Source organism: Podarcis erhardii, assembly GCF_964252035.2.
Source record: "Podarcis erhardii genome assembly, chromosome: 4".
In the NCBI taxonomy this organism is placed as follows: domain Eukaryota; kingdom Metazoa; phylum Chordata; class Lepidosauria; order Squamata; family Lacertidae; genus Podarcis; species Podarcis erhardii.
Window position 1 is genome coordinate 37,699,017 of NC_138508.1, and position 20,081 is coordinate 37,719,097.

General features: G+C 41.3%; 1 protein-coding gene across 5 annotated transcripts in view; it reads left to right on the plus strand.

Moving 5' to 3' along the window:
* The window catches only part of ALCAM (activated leukocyte cell adhesion molecule), a 125,160-nt gene that overhangs the window by 101,959 nt on the left and 3,120 nt on the right, over window positions 1-20,081 (plus strand). The window contains exons 13-16 of one of the 5 annotated variants that reach the window (XM_081859720.1): window positions 822-860; window positions 4,305-4,422; window positions 9,605-9,661; window positions 19,198-19,317. In XM_081859720.1, coding sequence (XP_081715846.1) covers window positions 822-860; window positions 4,305-4,422; window positions 9,605-9,661; window positions 19,198-19,285 — 302 coding nt within the window. In that variant the 3' untranslated portion in view covers window positions 19,286-19,317. The remainder of the gene's footprint in view (window positions 1-821; window positions 861-4,304; window positions 4,423-9,604; window positions 9,662-19,197; window positions 19,318-20,081) is intronic. The other 4 variants (XM_081859721.1, XM_081859722.1, XM_081859723.1 and 1 more) reach the window with 4 other exon arrangements.

Sequence of the window (20,081 nt, forward strand, 5' to 3'; positions counted from 1 at the left end):
ATTCCATGAGGAAATCACAGTAGTAGTGAATTCTGTCTGGTGAATTATCAAGTTTCCCAGATAAAAAAATCTGGAGTTCTGAAGGCTTTGAAAATATGCAATCCCTTCATCTGAAGTATAAACTGTGAGGGCTGGGCATAACCAATAAGAATTAAATGCACAGTTGCTGCACAATAAACAGGTTGGCTTAGAAGACTAATCCTTAGCTATTCATGAGATAATGACCATCCTATGATGAAGCCTTGGCTGGGGAGCTTAATTTCCTGAATTTAGAGAGAGTGCCTTGCACTGTCTGTCTTTTCTAGATCCCCCAGCTTTGTAAATTACATCAGTTTCTGGAAGTGCAGTTTTTGCTGTTGAATTTGCAGTGGGACTTGCATGGGCATCCCTTCCTGGCCTGTTTATTGACTCCAGCACACACATTGATCAAGGGATGTTTGGATGAATTCACCCCAGGGTGCTAAAGTTTAATCAACTCTCTGTCTACAGTAATCAAGTGATGAAAAGTCAGCATGCAGTACAGGGGAACACATAAATACTTCTTCTGACTAAGCATTTGTAAGATTAAACTTGTCATTTTTGGAATAAAGCGCTTTCATATGATACATTATAGATATAAAGTAAGGATTGCTGCCTAAAAAAATAAGATTAATCATTTTGTTGTGTGGCTGATGCTGCATTAAGTATGAACACTTCTGGCTCAGCTGAAAAATAGATCATTTTATTGTTAAATAAATATCAGAGCAGATTGGAAGCTTTGAAGGTGACTTTCATACATCAGCAGCTTTTTTAAAAAAACAAATTTTTCCCACCCTTTTCAGTAAGTATTCCTGAATCTGACGAACCAGAAGAAAAAAGTGGTAAGTACATAAAAACAGAACACCACTTACTTGGCACAGTTAGATTTTTAAAATGTTTTATTCACTTTCCTAGCCTGCTGCATTCCTAGGAAAGAGCAGGCTTCTTCTTCTTCTTACAATAAAATGTTAAATTTTAAGGCTGCAATCCTAAAATAGAGGGAGCAAATTACAAAGGCAGTTTAACTGGCTTATCCAGTCTCTTGCCTATGTATTCTAGAGACTTTATTTATTTATTTATTTATTTATTTTTGGGGAGAGATGAGCATGCTCAGAAAACATCTAGTCCCCGTCCCCATCCCCCACCTCATCCCTGGTTGGACAGTGCTGGGGACAGGAGTAATTTGGATCCCGGCCACTTCCTGGATGCCCCCTTTCAGCCTTTCTGACATCTGACTTCAGAGAAGCCAATAACATTGGGGATCTTCCTCTCCAAAACTGGAACTCTGTCTCAGATGTTGCATATATCCACTATACCCTATGACCTCTAGAAGGGTCTCCAGGGAAATTGCACCCTGAACATATATTTTAAAATTCTGAAAGGATAGTTGCACATCCACCAGTTTATAATATTCCTGGTCTTGGACTTTAAGTGAGTGCTAGAAGATATTAAGACTAGAATCCTAGAATCATAGAGTTGGAAGAGACCACAAGGGCCATCGAGTCCAACCCCCTGCCAAGCTGGAAACACCATCAGAGCACTCCTGACATATGGTTGTCAAGCCTCTGTCCTACTCAAATCCTTTATTCCAGAATATATAAGCTGATCCCTCACCTAGTTCTGGAGTAAGGAACACAATCACATATGTAGCATCAGAGCAGAGAGAGAGGATGGTACTCAGCTTTGTTTTTCTCAAGAGCACACCCATTGAAATTAATGAACATTGCTAAGTTAGGTCTATTGGGCCAGATTCAACTCAATAGTAGAGCTACTGGGAGCCAGTGCAACAAGTCCTGCTTGTGCGACACAGCTCCCCCCCCCCCACTCTCCTTCCTCGTGCCACCCCAATCAGTTGGGGGTTGGGAGAACCCCCAAAACAGTGAATTTGGGGGGGGGGAGAAGGGAGATTCTTCTGTTGGGCAGACAGGAATGTTTGCACTGAAGGAATAATTGTATTACTTCAACATTTAATTCCACCCATTAATTTCAGTGGGTCCACTCTGAGTGAAACCTGGTTAAATACCACCCAGGGTTAGAAGGAAGTCAAATCCTAGTTATTTATAATCTATCTGTGGTCAGTGAGAATAATGACAACAACATTGTCAGCAACAACGTAGATTTGTCAGATTTGTCTAGGGATACAAGTTCCTAAAGCCATAGCTCACTAGTGGAGTTTTGCCTTGGATGTAGAAAGTCCACAGCATATCCAGTGAGGTCTGGAAGAGACGTCTGTCTGTTGGCAGTCAGTATAAACAATAATGAACTAGACACGGACCAATAGTCTGAGTCCATATAAGGTAGTTTTTTATTATCTTAAGTTCCAACATCAAAATTCATTCACTAGAAGTTTCTAAGGTGCTACTATTCTAAGGTCTAAGAAATCTGCAGTCTGTAGAACTGTCCAAAGATCAATCTCCTGTGTTCTAGAAGCATTTTTTCCCTCTATTCAGAACCAAACAGTAGTGGTGCTTTTGAATGATGGCCCTCATCTCCTGACTTCAATAAGCAAAGGCCGTCTTGTATTCCCCAAAATGTACAGCTATTCAGGTCCCATGCTGAGCATGGGATCTGAATAGCTCAAAGTCGAAATGCTGCGTGCGCAGATGAGTATGTCCTGAGATGAGGGAAAGTGGGGCAACAGTGGGGCAGCAAAAGCACACACACATACATGAAGCACCTCATGCTCACAAAAAGCACCTCATAACGCGAAAAATGCACAGATACCCTAAACAGAGAGTCAGGAAGTGTCACAGACACACTCTTGAACAAAAAGCACCCACATAGAGAGTGAGCAAGCATCTGAGACACACACACACACACACAGAGAGAGAGAGAGAGAGAGAGAGAGAGAAAGCACATCCCCTCTTCCATCTCTTGCTTTTCTGTGTGGTCTGGGCAAAAGTTGCAACCTATAGAATTCCTCTAGAATTATTTTGCACGGCATTGTCTCAGAACCGCCATCAGATTTAAAGCTGAAATTGACGTACAGTATACGGTCTGCACACTAAAAGCCACTGATCCAGTGCTTGCCAACATCACCAGTGCTTGCCAGCACAGCAGATGGAACCTAAGGTGTGGATCCTTCTGGATGCTCAGTATTTTTAGAGAGACAAACCCAGGAAATGTATCATCTATAACCACTTTGTCCCTTGATGTGCTCTGTGCTTTGATGATGAGACGTTTTAGTATCCTGTGTGAGAATCATGATGGGGGGGGGCCTGTAATTAGATCCATGTTTTTTGTGTCATAGCTGCACTGGTGGACACTGGATCTGTGACCAAAGCAATCTTTAATTTGATGGCTGTTTGAGAATGGGCTTCCCATGTAATAATATCCATGCAAGTTATTGAGTGTCCATTTCTGATTGATTCTGGGCACAGCAGCCATTTCATGATAGCAAGTATTTAATAATGGCACTTTCCCTTAATTCTGAATGTGCCCCAAAGCCTAAGGGTAGAACTCTTTGACACAGACACTTCCAGACTGCAGAAAAAAGGTGAGGGAAGAGAATATTCAGATCAAACAAGTTTTCATGTGCTCCCATTCACATCTCAGTTTTTCCAGAATGCTTATTTACTTTTTATCCATTCCATCAGGCTCCTCCCTTAACTGTCACCTAACAGCAGTCATTCCATCATGCCATAGTAGAGGGAGAACATACACTGCATGGCTTCTCCATTGGCTCAACTGAGATACTAGTAACATTCAGCTCCTCCTCTCCTTGAACTCATTCCATTCCAGCTTCTTGCTTCTAGAACTCTCTAACAATGAACTAGTGCCTGAGTTTGGTTTTTTCCTACCCCCTCCCCAATCCCTTTTCCTATTCTGTCATGACCCCCTTATTGTTGATATTTGTAACCTGCTCTGGCAGTCCCTTTTCAGCTAAGAGCAGAGTAAAAATGCTTTAAACAAGTCTCTCCATATTTGCCAAACATTGGCAAATCGGGAAAGAGAGGATTCTGGATTTTTTATCTTTAAAAAATTGCTTCTAAACCACAGGTCTTTTTCCAGTTAGTAGACTGCAATTATCTATAAAAGCTTGATGAAACTTTAGGAGTGGTCCCTGAAATAAAATGGAGCTATAGGACCTTTGTGGAGCAAATGGGTTAAGGATTGCAGCCAGTTAAATCACTGTCAGTACCATAAAATGTGCATGCTATCATAATGCTCTTTTTCGATCAACTTTTGTAGTTTAGAAAGACTTTGGGATATGTATAATCTGTAGTCAGTTTTCCATACTTTGTTTGATCAAAACACTCCATCATCGTTTTCTTCTTTTGTTTTAGATGATAATAGGGAAAATGTTAATGACCAGGCAAAGCTAATAGTGGGAATCGTGGTTGGTCTTCTTCTAGCAGCTCTGATTGCTGGTGTTGCTTACTGGCTATACATGAAGAAATCAAAGTAAGACTTTGCTGATAAAATTCTTTAACATTTTATATTTTATAAAAGATACACTCTCTTTGCCAAATTTACTTTATCTAGCATTCAGAAAACATAGTTAGGAGTGTGGATGTGATCACCCAATCCATGGCCTTCTGTATGTTCATTTATTTTAAACATTTTGATACGGCTCTTCATCAGAATTGATCCCATGGTGGTTTGCAAGGTGAACAGAATACAAATACACTAAAACACAGACAAGGATGAGTCAGCAGCAAAAAGAACTTTAGGTGCCTGTGTAGATTTTGACTGCTGCCTAACATGGCTTCCAAACAAGCCTCCTGAGGAAAGCACGTTCTAAAGCCAGGCTGCCACAGAGCTGACAATTCCCCCTCTCTAGTTGCCACCCATTTTACTTCTGACAGGGGAGACATAGGGAAGGGCACCAGCAGATGACCTAAAGGTTGTTTACAGGACTTGGTTCTTATGTACCTGGGCCCCAAACCATTTAAAGTTAAGGTACAGATTGAACACTCATGTAGGATAAATAGGTACACTTGGAGACTGGGGTAGAGCGTAAACCATCTGCCTGCCTCTCATGAGCCCAGTGTCCAAGGCAATGACAGGGAACATTGTTTGCACGCCATGATGTTGGACTACAGCAGACATCATCTCTGACAATTCTCCACACTGGCTGGAGCTTCTGGGAGTTACAGTTCAACAACATTTAGCAGGCCACCCTTGACCTAAGGTGGCGGACAGGTTGTGTCCCCACTCCCCTATGTCCCAAACATAGAATTCAACAGGTGCTCTTGAAACCAAGCCAACTCCTACTGTTTACATAAATCCCAATTTTTCATCTGCATAGCTTTTCCCATTGTTCTGTTTATTTGTTATGCTGGAGGAAGGGGGGATGCTGAAAACTAGCTTTTATACATACCAATAAATATGAAACAAAACTTTCACTTTTATAAGTACAGCTTTAGATATTTTCACTCCTTGATATGGATGTAGGGCAAGCATGCTAGTTATGAAATATGCAAAAATGAGAATGGGAGCTTAGTCCACTACATTATATACACGGATACAGACATCCCTTGATAGTCTGAAACATTACATGATGACTGAGGATAGAAAGCAGAATGTTTTTAAATGACTGTTAAGATGGATTTAGATAACCTCATTGGTCATGTAAAGATTACAGTTATTCCATGATAGTCTGAGCATTTGATGTTTTCATCACACAATGGCATGCATTACATCTCATAAGAATAATAGTTCTCCATGGAAATTCACATTAGCTTTAATCAATCAGAATGTAAATGGATTGTCATTTCGTTGCTTAATCTAGCCTTAGTTGAGCCTTAGTGCACATGAGCTTACTAGAGGCATGAACCTTACAGCAAGTTAGGCTTGCCTCTCATGTAATTCTAAGAAGGAATGAGCAGGTGTGGGGTAGGAGATAGTTGCTTGTTCAGATACTTTCTCCATAGGTAAGTGCTATATTAAAAACAATACAGTATCAGGTAATATAATGTGGTATAATTAATATCATGGAAGTTGTATTTTCAGTGTATGAGAACTTCTGTTGTTAGGAGCTTTGTATATAATGCATCAAGATAAGCTCTCAGAGCGATGTCAGTAGAATATGTTTCAACTATTTACTTATTTGAAAACTAAGTCCTCTTCTACAAGTTCAGTTTTGATAATATGAAAGGCTCTCATTTACTGCAAGTGAACAATTACTTAAAACATCCTAACTAGGGTGATCTTTTAGTTAAGCTTGGGTTTGTTTGTTTTTCAGAGAAAAACGGGTTTGTCATCAGTGAGAAAAGCACACATGGACTCTCTCTTACATAAATAAAAAAAGTTTAAAAATTGTCCAGTAGCAGCTTAAAGACCAACTAAGTTTGTTCTGGGTATAAGCTTTCGTGTGCTTATACCCAGAACAAACTTAGTTGGTCTCTAAGGTGCTACTGGACAATTTTTTTATTTATTTCAACTGTGTCAGACCAACATGGCTACCTACCTGAATTTCTCTTACATGTTGTTGAAATGGGGTCTAGTAATTTAAATTCAACGATGACCCGCCTTGCATTTGGGTACTCCCACTGTGGTCTAAACCACTGAGCCTCTTGGGCTTGCCGATTGATAGGTCAGCAGTTCGAATCCATGCAACAAGGTAAGCTCCTGTTGCTCTGTCCAAGCTTCTGCTAACCTAGTAGTTAGAAAGCAGTGCAAGTAGATAAATAGCTACTGCTGAGGCAGGAAGGTTTCCATGCACTCTGGCACTCGTCACGGTCCTCTGTGCGCCAGTAGTGATTTAATCATGCTTGCCGCATGACCCGGAAAGCTATCTGTGAACAAACGCCAGCTCCCTTGGCCTGAAAGCGAGATGAGCGCCACACCCCATAGTTGCCTTTGACTGGATTTAACCATCCAGGGGTCCTTTACCTTTTACCTTTCCAGGAATATGGTTTGGAGGGGCATTAGAAGTTTGGAGTCTTCCCACAGGAACTACCTTTCTGAAGGCTACTTTCCACAGTTGTTTACCATAGGTTCTGTAATGGGTGGACTGCACCCAATATGGAGTCTTGGTTTGGCCAGAATCTCCTGCCGCTTTCACCACTGCCATGCTTTTGAATCTAGCTGCTGCAAAACCACAGTTTGATTCAAAGCTCCTCCTCACGTTAACCTACCTATTGCAAGGTTGTTGTTTTCCCCCACCTTCTGTTATATAACCCATATCTCTACACCATTCTCCTTATACCAACACATCAGCAGAGTGTTACTCAACGATGAGCGGAGGGAAGTGTGATATCTTATTAGAGCAGAGAGTATTATTGTGAATGCTGTGGCTTCTGCTTTGCATGGAGTGGGGCTCATATGCAACCCCTAACATCTCCAGGTAGCTCTGGGCATGTCCCTCACCTGAAACCTTGAAGAGCCACTGTCAAAAGTATGGCGCTTCCCTTGCCTATTTGGACCCTTTTTCGTCCCATCCAATTGCCTGAATTCCTCCGTTGTCTTCATTAGATGGAGCATGAGTGAGACCAGCCCTTTTCCAAGCACAAATAGAGGTAGAATCACAGGGAGGAGGGGACTGGGTTCATGCCTGCTAGCTCTGTGCCTCTTCTTTATGCATTGATTTATGCTTTAGGGCTAAACCGACATAAGTACATGCACTACTCACATAAGGTCTGTCTGTGCACTCTGTGTTGAAGATGCTTGAACTATTCATCCAGCAAATAATCTATGTAATATACGTGGAGAGCAGGATAGAAGGAAATGACGCAAGCAGAAGAATGACTAGATCTCTGCTGCAAGGAGCTTATTTAATTTGCATGCCAAAATTAAATTACATTCCTGGATTTTCTTTCTAAAGTACAATCAAATCAAATCTGGCCGTTTCTCTGGTTTCCACACTGCATTTCATCCTGCTTCTTTGGAACATAACAAGTGCCTTGTTTTGCAAGTAGCAGAGGAATAAGCCAGTTTGTTAGCCAAGGGGAAGGGCCATAGCTAAGTGGTAGAGCAACCACTTTGCCTGCAGGAGTTCCCAGGCTCAATCCCCAGTATATCCAGGTAGGACTGGAAAAAGACTCTTGTCTGGAACCCTGGAGAGCTGCTGCTAGTCAGTGTAGGCAAAAGGCTAAATGGACACAGGTTTGACTCAGTGTGAGGCAGGTTTCTATGTCCCTAGAGGAACTTGACAAAGAGCTGCAGCTATAGAGATGTAGGAACTCCTTTTTAACCAAGGATGGGGGAACCTGTTTTCCTTCTGATGTTGCTGGACTACAATTCCCATTGGTTAGGCTGGCTGGTGCTGATGGGAGCTGAAATCCCAACAACTTCTAGAGGACCAGAGATTCCCTATCCCTGTTTAAAGTGCATATTCCTATTCTAAAGAACTATCCCCCTATGCCTAATGTTCCTCCTCTCAATTAATACTAGCTTTAAGATTACTACCCTATAATTACAAACCTACATGACTGCGTATCACCTTTCTGGGTTACAGGTATGCTAACGGTACTACATACACCCACTAATGTGCAGTTGAAAAAGTGTGTGGTATGAAATTATCAAATTACCCTTTCTCTGACTATTACTGCCCTTCATTGGCTGTTGTTTGTGGAAGGCAGGGATAATTATTTTTCCATTCATCAGACTGGGTTGCCCCAGCCATTCTGGGTGGCTTCCAACAAATCAAAACGTCAAACATGATCATAGAATCAAAGAAACGTAGATTTGTCACATCTTGTGTTTTAACTACATATTATGAGGCTAGCGGCTCTCATGTTAGCCACTCTCACTATAACTCAGGTGTCTCAGACCTTCCTTGTCCTCACAATCCACTCTTTTAGCTCCAGAACCTGGTTTGGGGGCCTCCATCATCTATAACAGCCAGTAATTAGTTGGTCTTTGCCTCAGTTTCCTTTCTACATGCTGAGATTATCTGGGTATTGTCTCTCAAATAGCCCATTCTCCTTTCATTTCAGGTTCTGTCTTCCAGATTCCTTTTCTTAAATGTCTGAAAATTGTCAGCTCCGCCACCTTCTGTCTCCATTGCTTTGCTGGGCTCTTTAGCTATAGGACTAGATCTGTGGCCAATTGCAACAGTTCAAGCTGTCGACACTCACTGCAATCCAAGTGCTGCCATGGCTTCCAGTGTAGCAAAAGAAACAGCAGTATTGGCCTTTTCTTTGCGCAGTTGACTGCAACAGAGTCCAAAAGAACACCAAACAAGGTTGTCAGTTGCTCAGACTAAATAAGAAAAGGAACAATTGGTTTATTTTCAAGATGCTTAAAGCAGATAATGAAGCTAACAGAGCTTAGACAGATTATGTTGGGAACTAAGTGAAATTATTTGTTGTTAAATTATACATAATTACTATACCTGTCACTTTTGAATAAAGCCTAATAACTTGAATTATCACTACAGGCAGTATTCTATTTCCAGCATAACTATCTCTTAGTATAAATCATTGTTGCTGCTTCCTGTGCAAAGAGCAGGGGCATATTTATTTAATAAAATGAAGGATTACAAGCAAACGCCCAAAGAGATGGAAATGCTATCCATTTTGGAAATCTTTCCTGGCACACTCTATCAGTTACAAATTTTGGTGTCCATATAGGCTCCCCTTCTCAAACAGTTTTTGAACCCACCATTGAACAATTATTCACATGATCTCTGTCCCCAAAGGGATGTCAACGGAGAGTCTCAGAAGGAAGCAGCACAGAACATTCAAACCCTCCCGAGGCAAGAAAGTTACTTCTTTATGTGTGTTGTGGTTTGTAGAATCTCTATTGTCTTGTCATACCCCTGTAGCAAGAACTTGATATGTGACCCTGACGGATGCTCAGATTTTAATCTGAAAACAAATATTGAATATGGTTCCCTTAAGGGTGTAGTTATGGTGCTCATAGTAGAGATTAGCCCCATTCGGATGTTACATTTGTGTATAAAATCAACACACAAATGGATAGTGGGGCAACACTGATCAGCCCCTCCCCTGATGTGTTACAAACAGCTGCATGCACTAAGCCTTCTACCCAGCCTAGAACACTGATCATGCAGGGTTCTAGGTCAGATGGAAGCCTTCATGTGAACAGCTGTAAACAGGACAGAACCCTCCTCCAGATGTTTGTACTGTATATGTGTATACCCTGTGGTGCAAAAGTATTCAGCATGGTCCTGTCCCCCCTTGGGTGTTGATTTTACACATGACCATATTAGCATCATGTAGGGCTTATATGCACTCTTAAACCAAATGGTGGGTGGGCATACATTAACCAATTCTGTCTGAATGAAATGCTGAAGGCCCACCCTTCTACATCTCTGTTTCTATCTGCATGTTTATTTAAAAGGTTAAGTGTCAAACCTATAATATAAATGAGATACGAAGAAATTCTCTGTGTAGGCAGCAGTCAGGTGTTGTCTAGACAAGCGTCCCTTTAGGCATCTTCATTTGCAGATCATCTCTCCCAATGAAATGTAATAATACTAAGAATACAGGTCATTCTTCCTTCAGAAATGCTTGTTTTACATGTGTATGTACACATAAATTGAACTCAACATTTTATCCAGGCCGTAGCTGGAACAGACTGGAAGTAGGTTACATTAGGACAGGAGTTGGTTCAAATTAATTTTAGAATATATTGGGATGATGGGGGTTGTGGGGAATGCCTGGCTGAAAACTGAACTGCAGCTACTTTTATCACAAAATGCACAGAAAGGCCTTGGATACATTCACCTGGCATCTGAGTTAATTGCTAGTATCTCAGTAGGGACACAGGTAGCGCTGTGATCTAAACCACAGAGCCTAGGGCTTGCTGATCAAAAGGTCGGCGGTTCAAATCCCCGCGACGGGGTGGGCTCCCATTGCTCGGTCCCTGCTCCTGCCAACCTAGCAGTTCGAAAGCACGTCAAACTGCAAGTAGATAAATAGGTACCACTCCAGTGGGAAGGTAAATGGCATTTCCGTGTGCTGCTCTGGTTTGCCAGAAGCGGCTTAGTCATGCTGGCCACATGACCCAGAAGCTGTACGCCGGCTCCCTTGGCCAATAAAGCGAGATGAGCGCCGCAACCCCAGAGTCGTCCGTGACTGGACCTAATGGTCAGGGGTCCCTTTACCTTTATCTCAGTAAAATATATTTCAAATGATGCTAATGATACAGAGAGAGAGACCTGCTGAGCGAGTGAATGATATATAAAATAGTGAGGCAGTTTAACCACACTCTGATCTTCTTCAGTTCATAAGCTTCACATAAACTTGCAGATGTTGTTGGACTACAACTCCCATCAACTCAGCCACCATAGCCAATGTTCTTGGGTGATGGGAGTTGAAGTCTAAAGCATCCCCATTGCTACTTTTCAACAAGTTCATATAACTATTCCAATGTGTTTCAAAAAAGAAACATGTTTAATGTTCATGCTTTTCTTCCATACTAAAAACATCACCTGCAGTGCTAATCATACTTACCTAGAAGCGAATCCCCCTCAGAAGCATTGGGATTTCCTGCTGAAATCTTTTTCATACCACAAATGTCGGGGTTTTTGTTGTTGTTTTTTGGAGAGGGGAGATAGTTTGTCGCCCCCTCCAGACAGCAATAATGTGGTATCATTGGAGAAGAATTGCAGAATAACTGATGAAGCAGAATTAAATCCTTCATTAATGCACTATTATTGTGTCAAAAACCTGTTGTAGAATATGCCAACCAAAACACCAAACTGGAGAGGTTTAGGTACCAGAATCACAGTTTATGTGTAATTTTTCAGTTTAGTGGTATTATTTGGGGCTGATGGTAGATTTAACACTGGTGCATATAACAATGCCAGTGGTGTTATATGGGGCTAGGATTGCAAAGATTTTTCAGGGGAATATGAATTTAGGACCCTCAGCCGGAGACAATATCGGGGTCAGGGGAAGTGGCAATGTCCCAGGAGCATGCTTGACTTCATTTACATGCATAGGATCTAATCTTCCTGCTTTATGTGTAGTGGCAGCAGAAGAGAGCTTGTAGCCTCTCATCCAGCAACTACCAGCCAGCATGGTATAGTGGTTAAGTGTGGTGGACTCGTAATCTGGTGAACCAGGTTCGCTTCCCCGCTCCTCCATATGCAGCTGCTGGGTGACCTTGGGCTAGTCACACTTCTCTGAAGTCTCTCAGCCCCACTCACCTCACAGAGTGTTTGTTGTAGGGGGGGGAGGGAAAGGAGATTGTTAGCCGCTTTGAGACTCCTTAAGGGGAGTGAAAGGCGGGATATCAAGTCCAAACTCTTCTTCTTCTTCCCCCATGACACAGACATGCACACTTCCCTGAATTCCTCTGGAATGACACATTGAATATCTACGTATAACTTGTCCAAAATTATCTTGTTTTGTATCTTGTATTGTACATGTCTTTTATTATTATTATTTTATCCCATGAGCCACCTAGAATCAGAAAAGCAGCCTATAAATATTTTACAATAAATAGCTGTTTCATCTTCCATTCCATAGGCATGAGATAGGGAGGGAAGGGGGCAGAATGGCAACTGGAAAATTCCTTTGCTGTGACTGCTGGTGCCACAGACCCCCTTCCTTCCTTCCTGAATAATAATAATAATAATAATAATAATAATAATAATAATAATAAAGCACCACCACAGTAAGCATGTTAACCCTGTGAATTGGGAAGAGTTATGTTTCAGGAGGGGCATTTATAACTTGGATAAATTCCTTCCCCCCAACCAACTCACAAGACCAGTCGATGACAAGAAAACTTTTGTGGAAATACTGCTTTTTTGTGTGTCAACAGAAGGAAAACTAGAAAAAAGGCATATTGAGCCTTAACCTTTAATGTCCCTTAATGTAACCAAATTACATAGTCAGAGATAGATAACTTCTGTCCTAGGTACTTTATCTAGTAAAATATCCCAAGTGCTATATTTTTACAAAGGCTAACTTCTCAAACCTCATGACACATTTCATTAATATCCTAGGGGGTTTGCTTAAGTATATTATTAGAATGACTCATTTTTCTGTCCAGCTAATCTCCGTAGCCTGGATATTGTAGCAATAATTGACAGATAAAGATAGGTTAACGCAAATGTGCCTTTTCTGTAGAGATTAGGAGGTGCAAACTTACTGCTTTTCTGTTGTTGTTGAGTACCCATAATGGAGTATGTTGCCATGTCCCTTTCTGTCCTTTACAAGCATTATCTGTAATAATAGTTTATAGAAAGCTTGGTGTCATTGCTATGGAAATGGGAGTGGGGCAGCTTGAAACTTAAAAACAACCTTTTCAGCATTTACTCATTTAAAATCATTGTTGTTGGCCATTGCATTCTGTTACAGCTCATCCTCTTTTCCTAATTTGAAGTAATGAGTAGTGATGAGTTTTTATCAGATTATGCAGAATCTGTGAGGAACGGTTCATAGAACAATTTCTCTCTGCACATGTCCAAAATAGAAAACTATATCCTAAGTTTGTTTATAAGGAACGTATCAGAAATGTACCCACTGTTTCATTTCCTGCATTTCATATATCCAACTCCAATTTTCTGCCATTTTTATTGAAAGCCCACTTCAGCGCATTATCCAAATCTTGCTAGCAAACAAAATCTCTGAGATGACATATCCATTATTGGGGGTGGTTGAGGCAATGGCATCAGCTAACTTCCTGAAACAGACATCTCCAATAGAGTAATAGCTATCAATTAGATAGATTATAGTATGATAAGAAACAAGCAAAATATGAACAAATAATACTTGTATAAAGGAAAAGCACATAGTAACCCATTACAAGCACAGCACAGACATCCTCCCATGCTTTCCCACCTGATTAAATCCCAGGCTTGTAGCAGAAAAAGGAAGAAATGAGCTGAAGTGGAATGGAGGACAGGAAATAGGCAGAGTCTCTAAACAGTATCATCCACCAGTGATTGTCCACCAGCAGAAACGACTTCTGCTTGCGCAAGAGGGCTTCCCCATTCTCTCTTTCCTGCATACTCTCAGAAGCTTCTCTGGGGGATTCAGGGACCTTCAGGAGCAGATTGGGGGTACTCAGGGAGCTGCACAGAGTGGAGTCCATCTTCAAATAAATGATCAACACAGATTCATTTATTACTACCCAGTGCTAGGAATAGACAAAACATTGCTTTCAATGAATCACCACCACAAACAAATTTATTATTCTCCCGCAGAAGACAGTATGCTGAAACGCAGAGGACATACTGATTCTTTTGATGTCTGTTTACAGCCTGAGCATCATTTTGAGGCTTTGCATTTCGCCATACCACTTATTTAGTATGATGCAATATTAGCCCCACCAAGTTGTTTTCAATTGAGAGTAAATGGCCCTTCAAGAAAAGCTTGCCAGGCTTTTCAGATACCTGAGGTCCCATTTGTTGCTCCCCTCCCACTAAGGACCTTATGCAGGTCACTTAAGTGGAGCCCATTTACAAGGACTGCCATTGCATTAATGAGTCATTTTGAAAATTACTATCCAACTCCAATATAAAAATCTAGCATGATAAAAACTAGTAGAAGGCAGTAATGTTGCCTCATTTTGAATCCTAAGCTCCTAGCTTATTGCTGGGCATAAAGAGGCTGCAGTGGTTAAGGCAAACCTTAACTTTAAGACAGGAGTTTTGACGTGGGACCATGGATGGTGCAGAACAAACGCATAACAGGACTTGGGAGTTCAATGTTTTTTCGCTCCTGAAATTAGTCCCTATTCCTTTCACTTCCCCAGTTGTCATAAATAGATTCTCTGTTCCTGTTGTTTCCACAGGGAGCAGCTTCATCCCTTCACTTTTGGTCTATGTGGTGAGAATACCACAGGGAACATGCAAAGCACAATAAGCACCACTATCACAGTGCCAAGAAAAAGCAGCAGAAATATGTTGGTGGAAGAAGATAAAGCCACCTGCCTTTGCATGTTTTTATCCTCTCTGCATGATGAAAGCACCACTCAGAGATAGAATCAGCACAAAAAGAACCTAGGAAACCATCCTTTTGTAGAATAAAGTGGTAACAGAGAAAGAAAATGAAAACATCACACTCTGCCTAGTCTTGGAAATGTTAAAATGCATCCTGCAAATTCTGGTTGTTGGTGGGTTTAACCATTAGGCAGAACACTTACAGCCTACTTTGCAGCATACCTGTATATGCTGTTCTCTGTATGCTGTGCATTTGAAAAGTTAAGCCACTTCAGCCTTCTCACCCAGGGCCATGTTGAGCATCTGCAGTCACAACTCTTTTTTCTGCATAAGAGGTGTGCAGGTGTTAAGCTGCCTTTGACACAAGGGATTTTGCTTGTATCACTTATATGGATTTGTGCATTTACATTTTAAAGCCCAAGTCTTTAAAATGTTATCACACTAATACAGGAGGTCTTTCACTTCACCAGACTCTGAAAGCTGCTCTCACATGTAATGAAAACTTTTGTATGGCATTATGTTTAAGCTACCCTGTTCCTGCACTCAATTAATACATCTACCTTTATAAAAAGGGCACCTTCTGGTTTGCGTGAGTCATGCCTCCTTTTTCTCTTGAATATTCAAGGCATTTCCAGGCATGTGTGCTTGCGAGTGTCAGGTATACTCTATCAGACACTCACAAGCCCAAACGGGATTGCACTGATCCCTGCAGGAAAAGCTTGGGTCACTTCAGCACAAGGATACAGCCGTACCTTGGTTCTCGAATGTAATCCATTCTGGAAGTCCGTTCGACTTCCGAAATGTTTGAAAACCAAGACGTGGCTTCCAATTGATGCAGGCACCCCAGAAACAATAGCCGACAGCCACATCAGACGTTCGGCTTCAAAAAAATGTTCGAAAACTGGAACACTTACTTCCAGGTTTTCAGCGTTCAGAAGGTGAAATGTTCAAATACCAAGGCATTTGAGAACCAAGGTTCCGCTTTGGAAACATTTGGTTTCCTCTTTAGAAAAGCAAACACCCAATCAAGTGAGCTGCCACAGGGTGGGAGGAGACAAGGAGATAAGAAGCCATAGGCTGCTAAAAGATTAGAACTATGTATTGTAGTGGAGGGGACCCCTACTCAGAATAAAGTTCTGCTGTGTTCAGTGGGGTTTGCTTCCTAATAAGTGTGTTTAGTATCATTGCTTAAATATGGCCGTGGGGAAACGGTATTATAGTGCAAACCTTGTCTTGTAGAAACGGTCATGTGGAGACCTGTACAAGCAGACAAGGTATTCTATACATATGAAGCCACATGGAGACTCCAGTTATATGAAATGGGCCCTAGGGTATTTTTTTTTCTTGTTCCCAGTAGCTATCATGCATAACACTGGTCAACAACAAATTTGTTGTCTACGTTTTTCCAGATGATTTAGGACGAATCTGATGCGCTGAATCCAAAAATCACATTGGTTTTGCTCAGTCAGGTCAAGTTTTTGAGCTATGGCCACATGTCGTTTTTTTACGTTTTTGTTCACATGTATGCTTGTGTGGAGCATTTTAGAAGAAGTTGGTGGGGGTAAAATGCCATGTCGAATAATTGTTTTGATTGGAAATGATTATTTTAATGACAAGAAGTATTCAGGTCCGATAGTTCTGGGTGATTATGTCGAAAAGGGATCAGTTTGAAGTCATAAAACCTCGAAATCTTCCATAAATTGGTGTGGCAAAGCATAAAGTTATTTTGGTATTAAACTTGGTGACCTGGATAAAGCTTGGGCACCACACATGGTGTGCAAGGCATGCACTGAGACTCTACGTGGGTGGACCAATGGCAAGAGGAGTCTGAACTTTGGAATTCCCATGGTTTGGAGGGAGCCGACAAACCATGTCACTGACTGCTACTTCTGCACCGTTGATGTGACTGGGATCAACAGAAAGAACCAGAGCAGCCTCAAGTATCCTGATCTTCAATCAGCATGTCGTCCTGCAGCTCATTGTGATGAAATTCCAGTGCCTATCTTCGGAGAACTTCCTGACATTAGTGACGAAGATGCCTCCAGTGTTGAAGGACATGAAGAAGAAGTGGTTCTTGAAGATGATGCTCCACATCCATTTTCCCAAAAGGAGTTGAATGATCTATTTCGCAACCTCAGCTTGTCAAAGGACTCTGCCGAACTATTGGCATCCAGATTGAAGGGAAAAAAACCTCCTCTCTGACAGTGCTCACATCAGCTTCTTCCGCAACAGGCATCAAGAGTACCTCCGTTTTTTCTCGGAAGAGAAGGACTTGGTGTACTGTGCAGATATTGCGCAGCTTCTGCTCAAGTTTGGAGTGCCACAGTACGAACCCAAAGATTGGAGACTGATCATTGACAGCATCAAGTGATCACTGAAATGTGTTCTGCTATACAATGGCAACCAGTTTGCCTCTATACCCTACACTGAAGGAGAACTATGAAGCGGTGAAGTATGTGCTGGAGAAAATTGGTTATGATCAGCATAAGTGGTTTATTTGTCAAAACAAAACAAATTCCTTCCAGTAGCACCTTAAAGACCAACTAAGTCAGTTCTTGGTATGAGCTTTCGTGTGCATGCACACTTCTTCAGATACACTGTATCTGAAGAAGTGTGCATGCACACGAAAGCTCATACCAAGAACTGACTTAGTTGGTCTTTAAGGTGCTACTGGAAGGAATTTGTTTTGTTTTGACTATGGCAGACCAACACGGCTACCTATCTGTAACTGGTTTATTTGTGTTGACCTGAAGATGGTGAACTTTTGGGAGGGGACAACAGTCTGGCTTCACCAAGTACCCATGTTTTCTGTGCATGTGGGATAGTAGGGTCCGTGCTCAACATTACACGAAGAAGGACTGGCCTGTGCGGGAGGAATTGGTCTTGCAAAGAAAGAAACGTCATCAACGACCCTTTGGTGGACAGAGACAGAATACTCATCCCACCTCTGCACATCAAGCTCGGCTTAATCAAGCAGTTCACCAAGGCTCTGGACAAGGATGATGACTGCTTCACTTACTTGTGCCAGGCTTTTCCAGGATTGACTATGGAGAATTTGAAAGCTGGCATCTTTGACGGTCCTCAGATCCGTCAGCTCATCAGAGATCCAGAGTTCGGAAACTCAATGAACCAAGTGGAACTGGAAGCTTGGAAGGCATTTGTTCTGGTAGTGAAGAACTTTCTTGGCAACAATAAGGCCAGAACTTGTCAACAACATGCTGACTGCTTTCAGAAACCTGGGCTGCAACATGAGCGTCAAGATGCACTACCTATTTTCACATATGGACCGGTTTCCTGAGAACCTGGGTTCAATGAGTGACGAGCAGGGGGAGAGATTCCATCAGGACATGAAAGAGATGGAGACCAGGTATCAGGGTCGCTGGGATGCAGTCATGATGGCTGACTACTGTTGGACTCTGAAGAGAGACCTCCCTGCCGCTGAGCATTCCAGGAGTTCCAAGAAACGGAAGTTCAAGCCCTGAAGTTTGAAAAACGGTGAAGCAACATGCAATTTACGTGTACTTACCTTTATCATGCCCACCATTCAGTTTACAGTAATCAATGTTTCTATCAGGTAATCAATATATGTTGTTGGAAAAACATTTTTTTTCTCTTAAAAGCATATTTAGTATGATATGTGTTGACAAAAATCAGCTGATAATGCCACAAAAATGTAATCGATTTTGTCACAAGATCTGATTTTTTTTTTCTCATCAACATAGCACAAAAACCTGACCTGATGGAGAGAAACGGATGCCATTTCCTGATTCAGCAGTGCAAAAATACCCTAAATCAGTTGTAGAAATCTAGACAACATTCGAAAAGTAAAAAATTGTTACCCAGTGTAATGAATCAAAATCCCACACACAAATTTACTTCTTGTGCAAAAGCTAGTTTAGAAAAGGGTGTGTATTCTTTTTTAAAGTGTTTTGCAAGTCCTCATTCATTATTATTTTTTCCACTGTATGATTTAAACTTCAAAAAGGTTTTTAATGCACAAGGAGGGGTTGCCATGTTGATAAAAACCACTTTGATGTTAGCAACAACACCTTCTCGAGGAAACATGAAGAAAATCTTGCTAATGAATTTGTATGAAGAAGTACAAATTATTAAAGCAAGCATAGCTCAGTCCATGTGTAGATTATAAATGAGGGTGGCAGAAATTTTAAACTCAATTCACACTAAGCATATGTGATGTTATGGCACAGTTCACTACATTAAGCTGTTTCATTTGCTAGCATAGTAATGTTCATGTATTGATAGCTGAACTGTAAGAATCCTCTCTCTTGAAAAGCAGGAAACATTGTTCATTGATGCAACAAAGGGTAATAACAAAACAAGATGTCACACTACTTTTATTTGCATTTTAGGTCAGCCTCAAAACATGTAGATAAAGACCTTGGAAATATAGAGGAAAACAAAAAGTTAGAAGAAAACAATCACAAATCGGAAGCTTGAGATAGAGAACTTGTCAGTCACCACCATTCCAGGTAGGTGTGAACAACTTCATAATGTCGTCTATCTGTACTCTGTATATGATTTGAATGGCTTTTAGTCTCTGCATTGCTGAAGTGTTGTACTATTTACACATCAAGATGAACCTAGGTTTATCTGCTCAACATTTGGAATGCCTTCAGAAACGCTTTCAGTTGCTTGAGGCTTTCTGTGGTGTTATTTGGAAAACAGACAGCGGTTATCACCTCACCAAGAGACAAACTGTTATCAATAGAATCTTATCAATTGTTATCAATAGAATCTGTTATCAGTAGAATCTATCTAGGACTTCCTAAGACCTCTAAACACTTTAGCACCACACTGTTCACTAAAATAACAGAAGCAACTCCAGGGCTAAGTATAAACTCCTGGGTGTCTTCTAGGTCAACCAGTGTGCCTGTTTTGACTGGATATGAACTCCTGGTTCAAACAGGCCACTCTGTCCACCACCAATCACTGCAATTTTACTATATGTCTCTGTACACCAGGGGCTCGGTGCTATTTGTTTAATATTTTTCTCAAAGGACAAAAGTTCCAAAGAATATCTAGCCATGACAGATTACAGGTAGGTTGTGCTGCTTCAAAGCAGTAAGTTGGACTGGGTTTGTTCTGATGGCAGTTCTATACCACTGTGAAGAGACTTTCTTTTCAGAAGCCCTGTGCTAGCACTCTCCAGAAGCAAAGTATGAATAGTTTTTTTGGTCCAAAAAAATAATCTGGAAACATTTCAGAATGAGTAACACTGGGACCGAGACTCAAG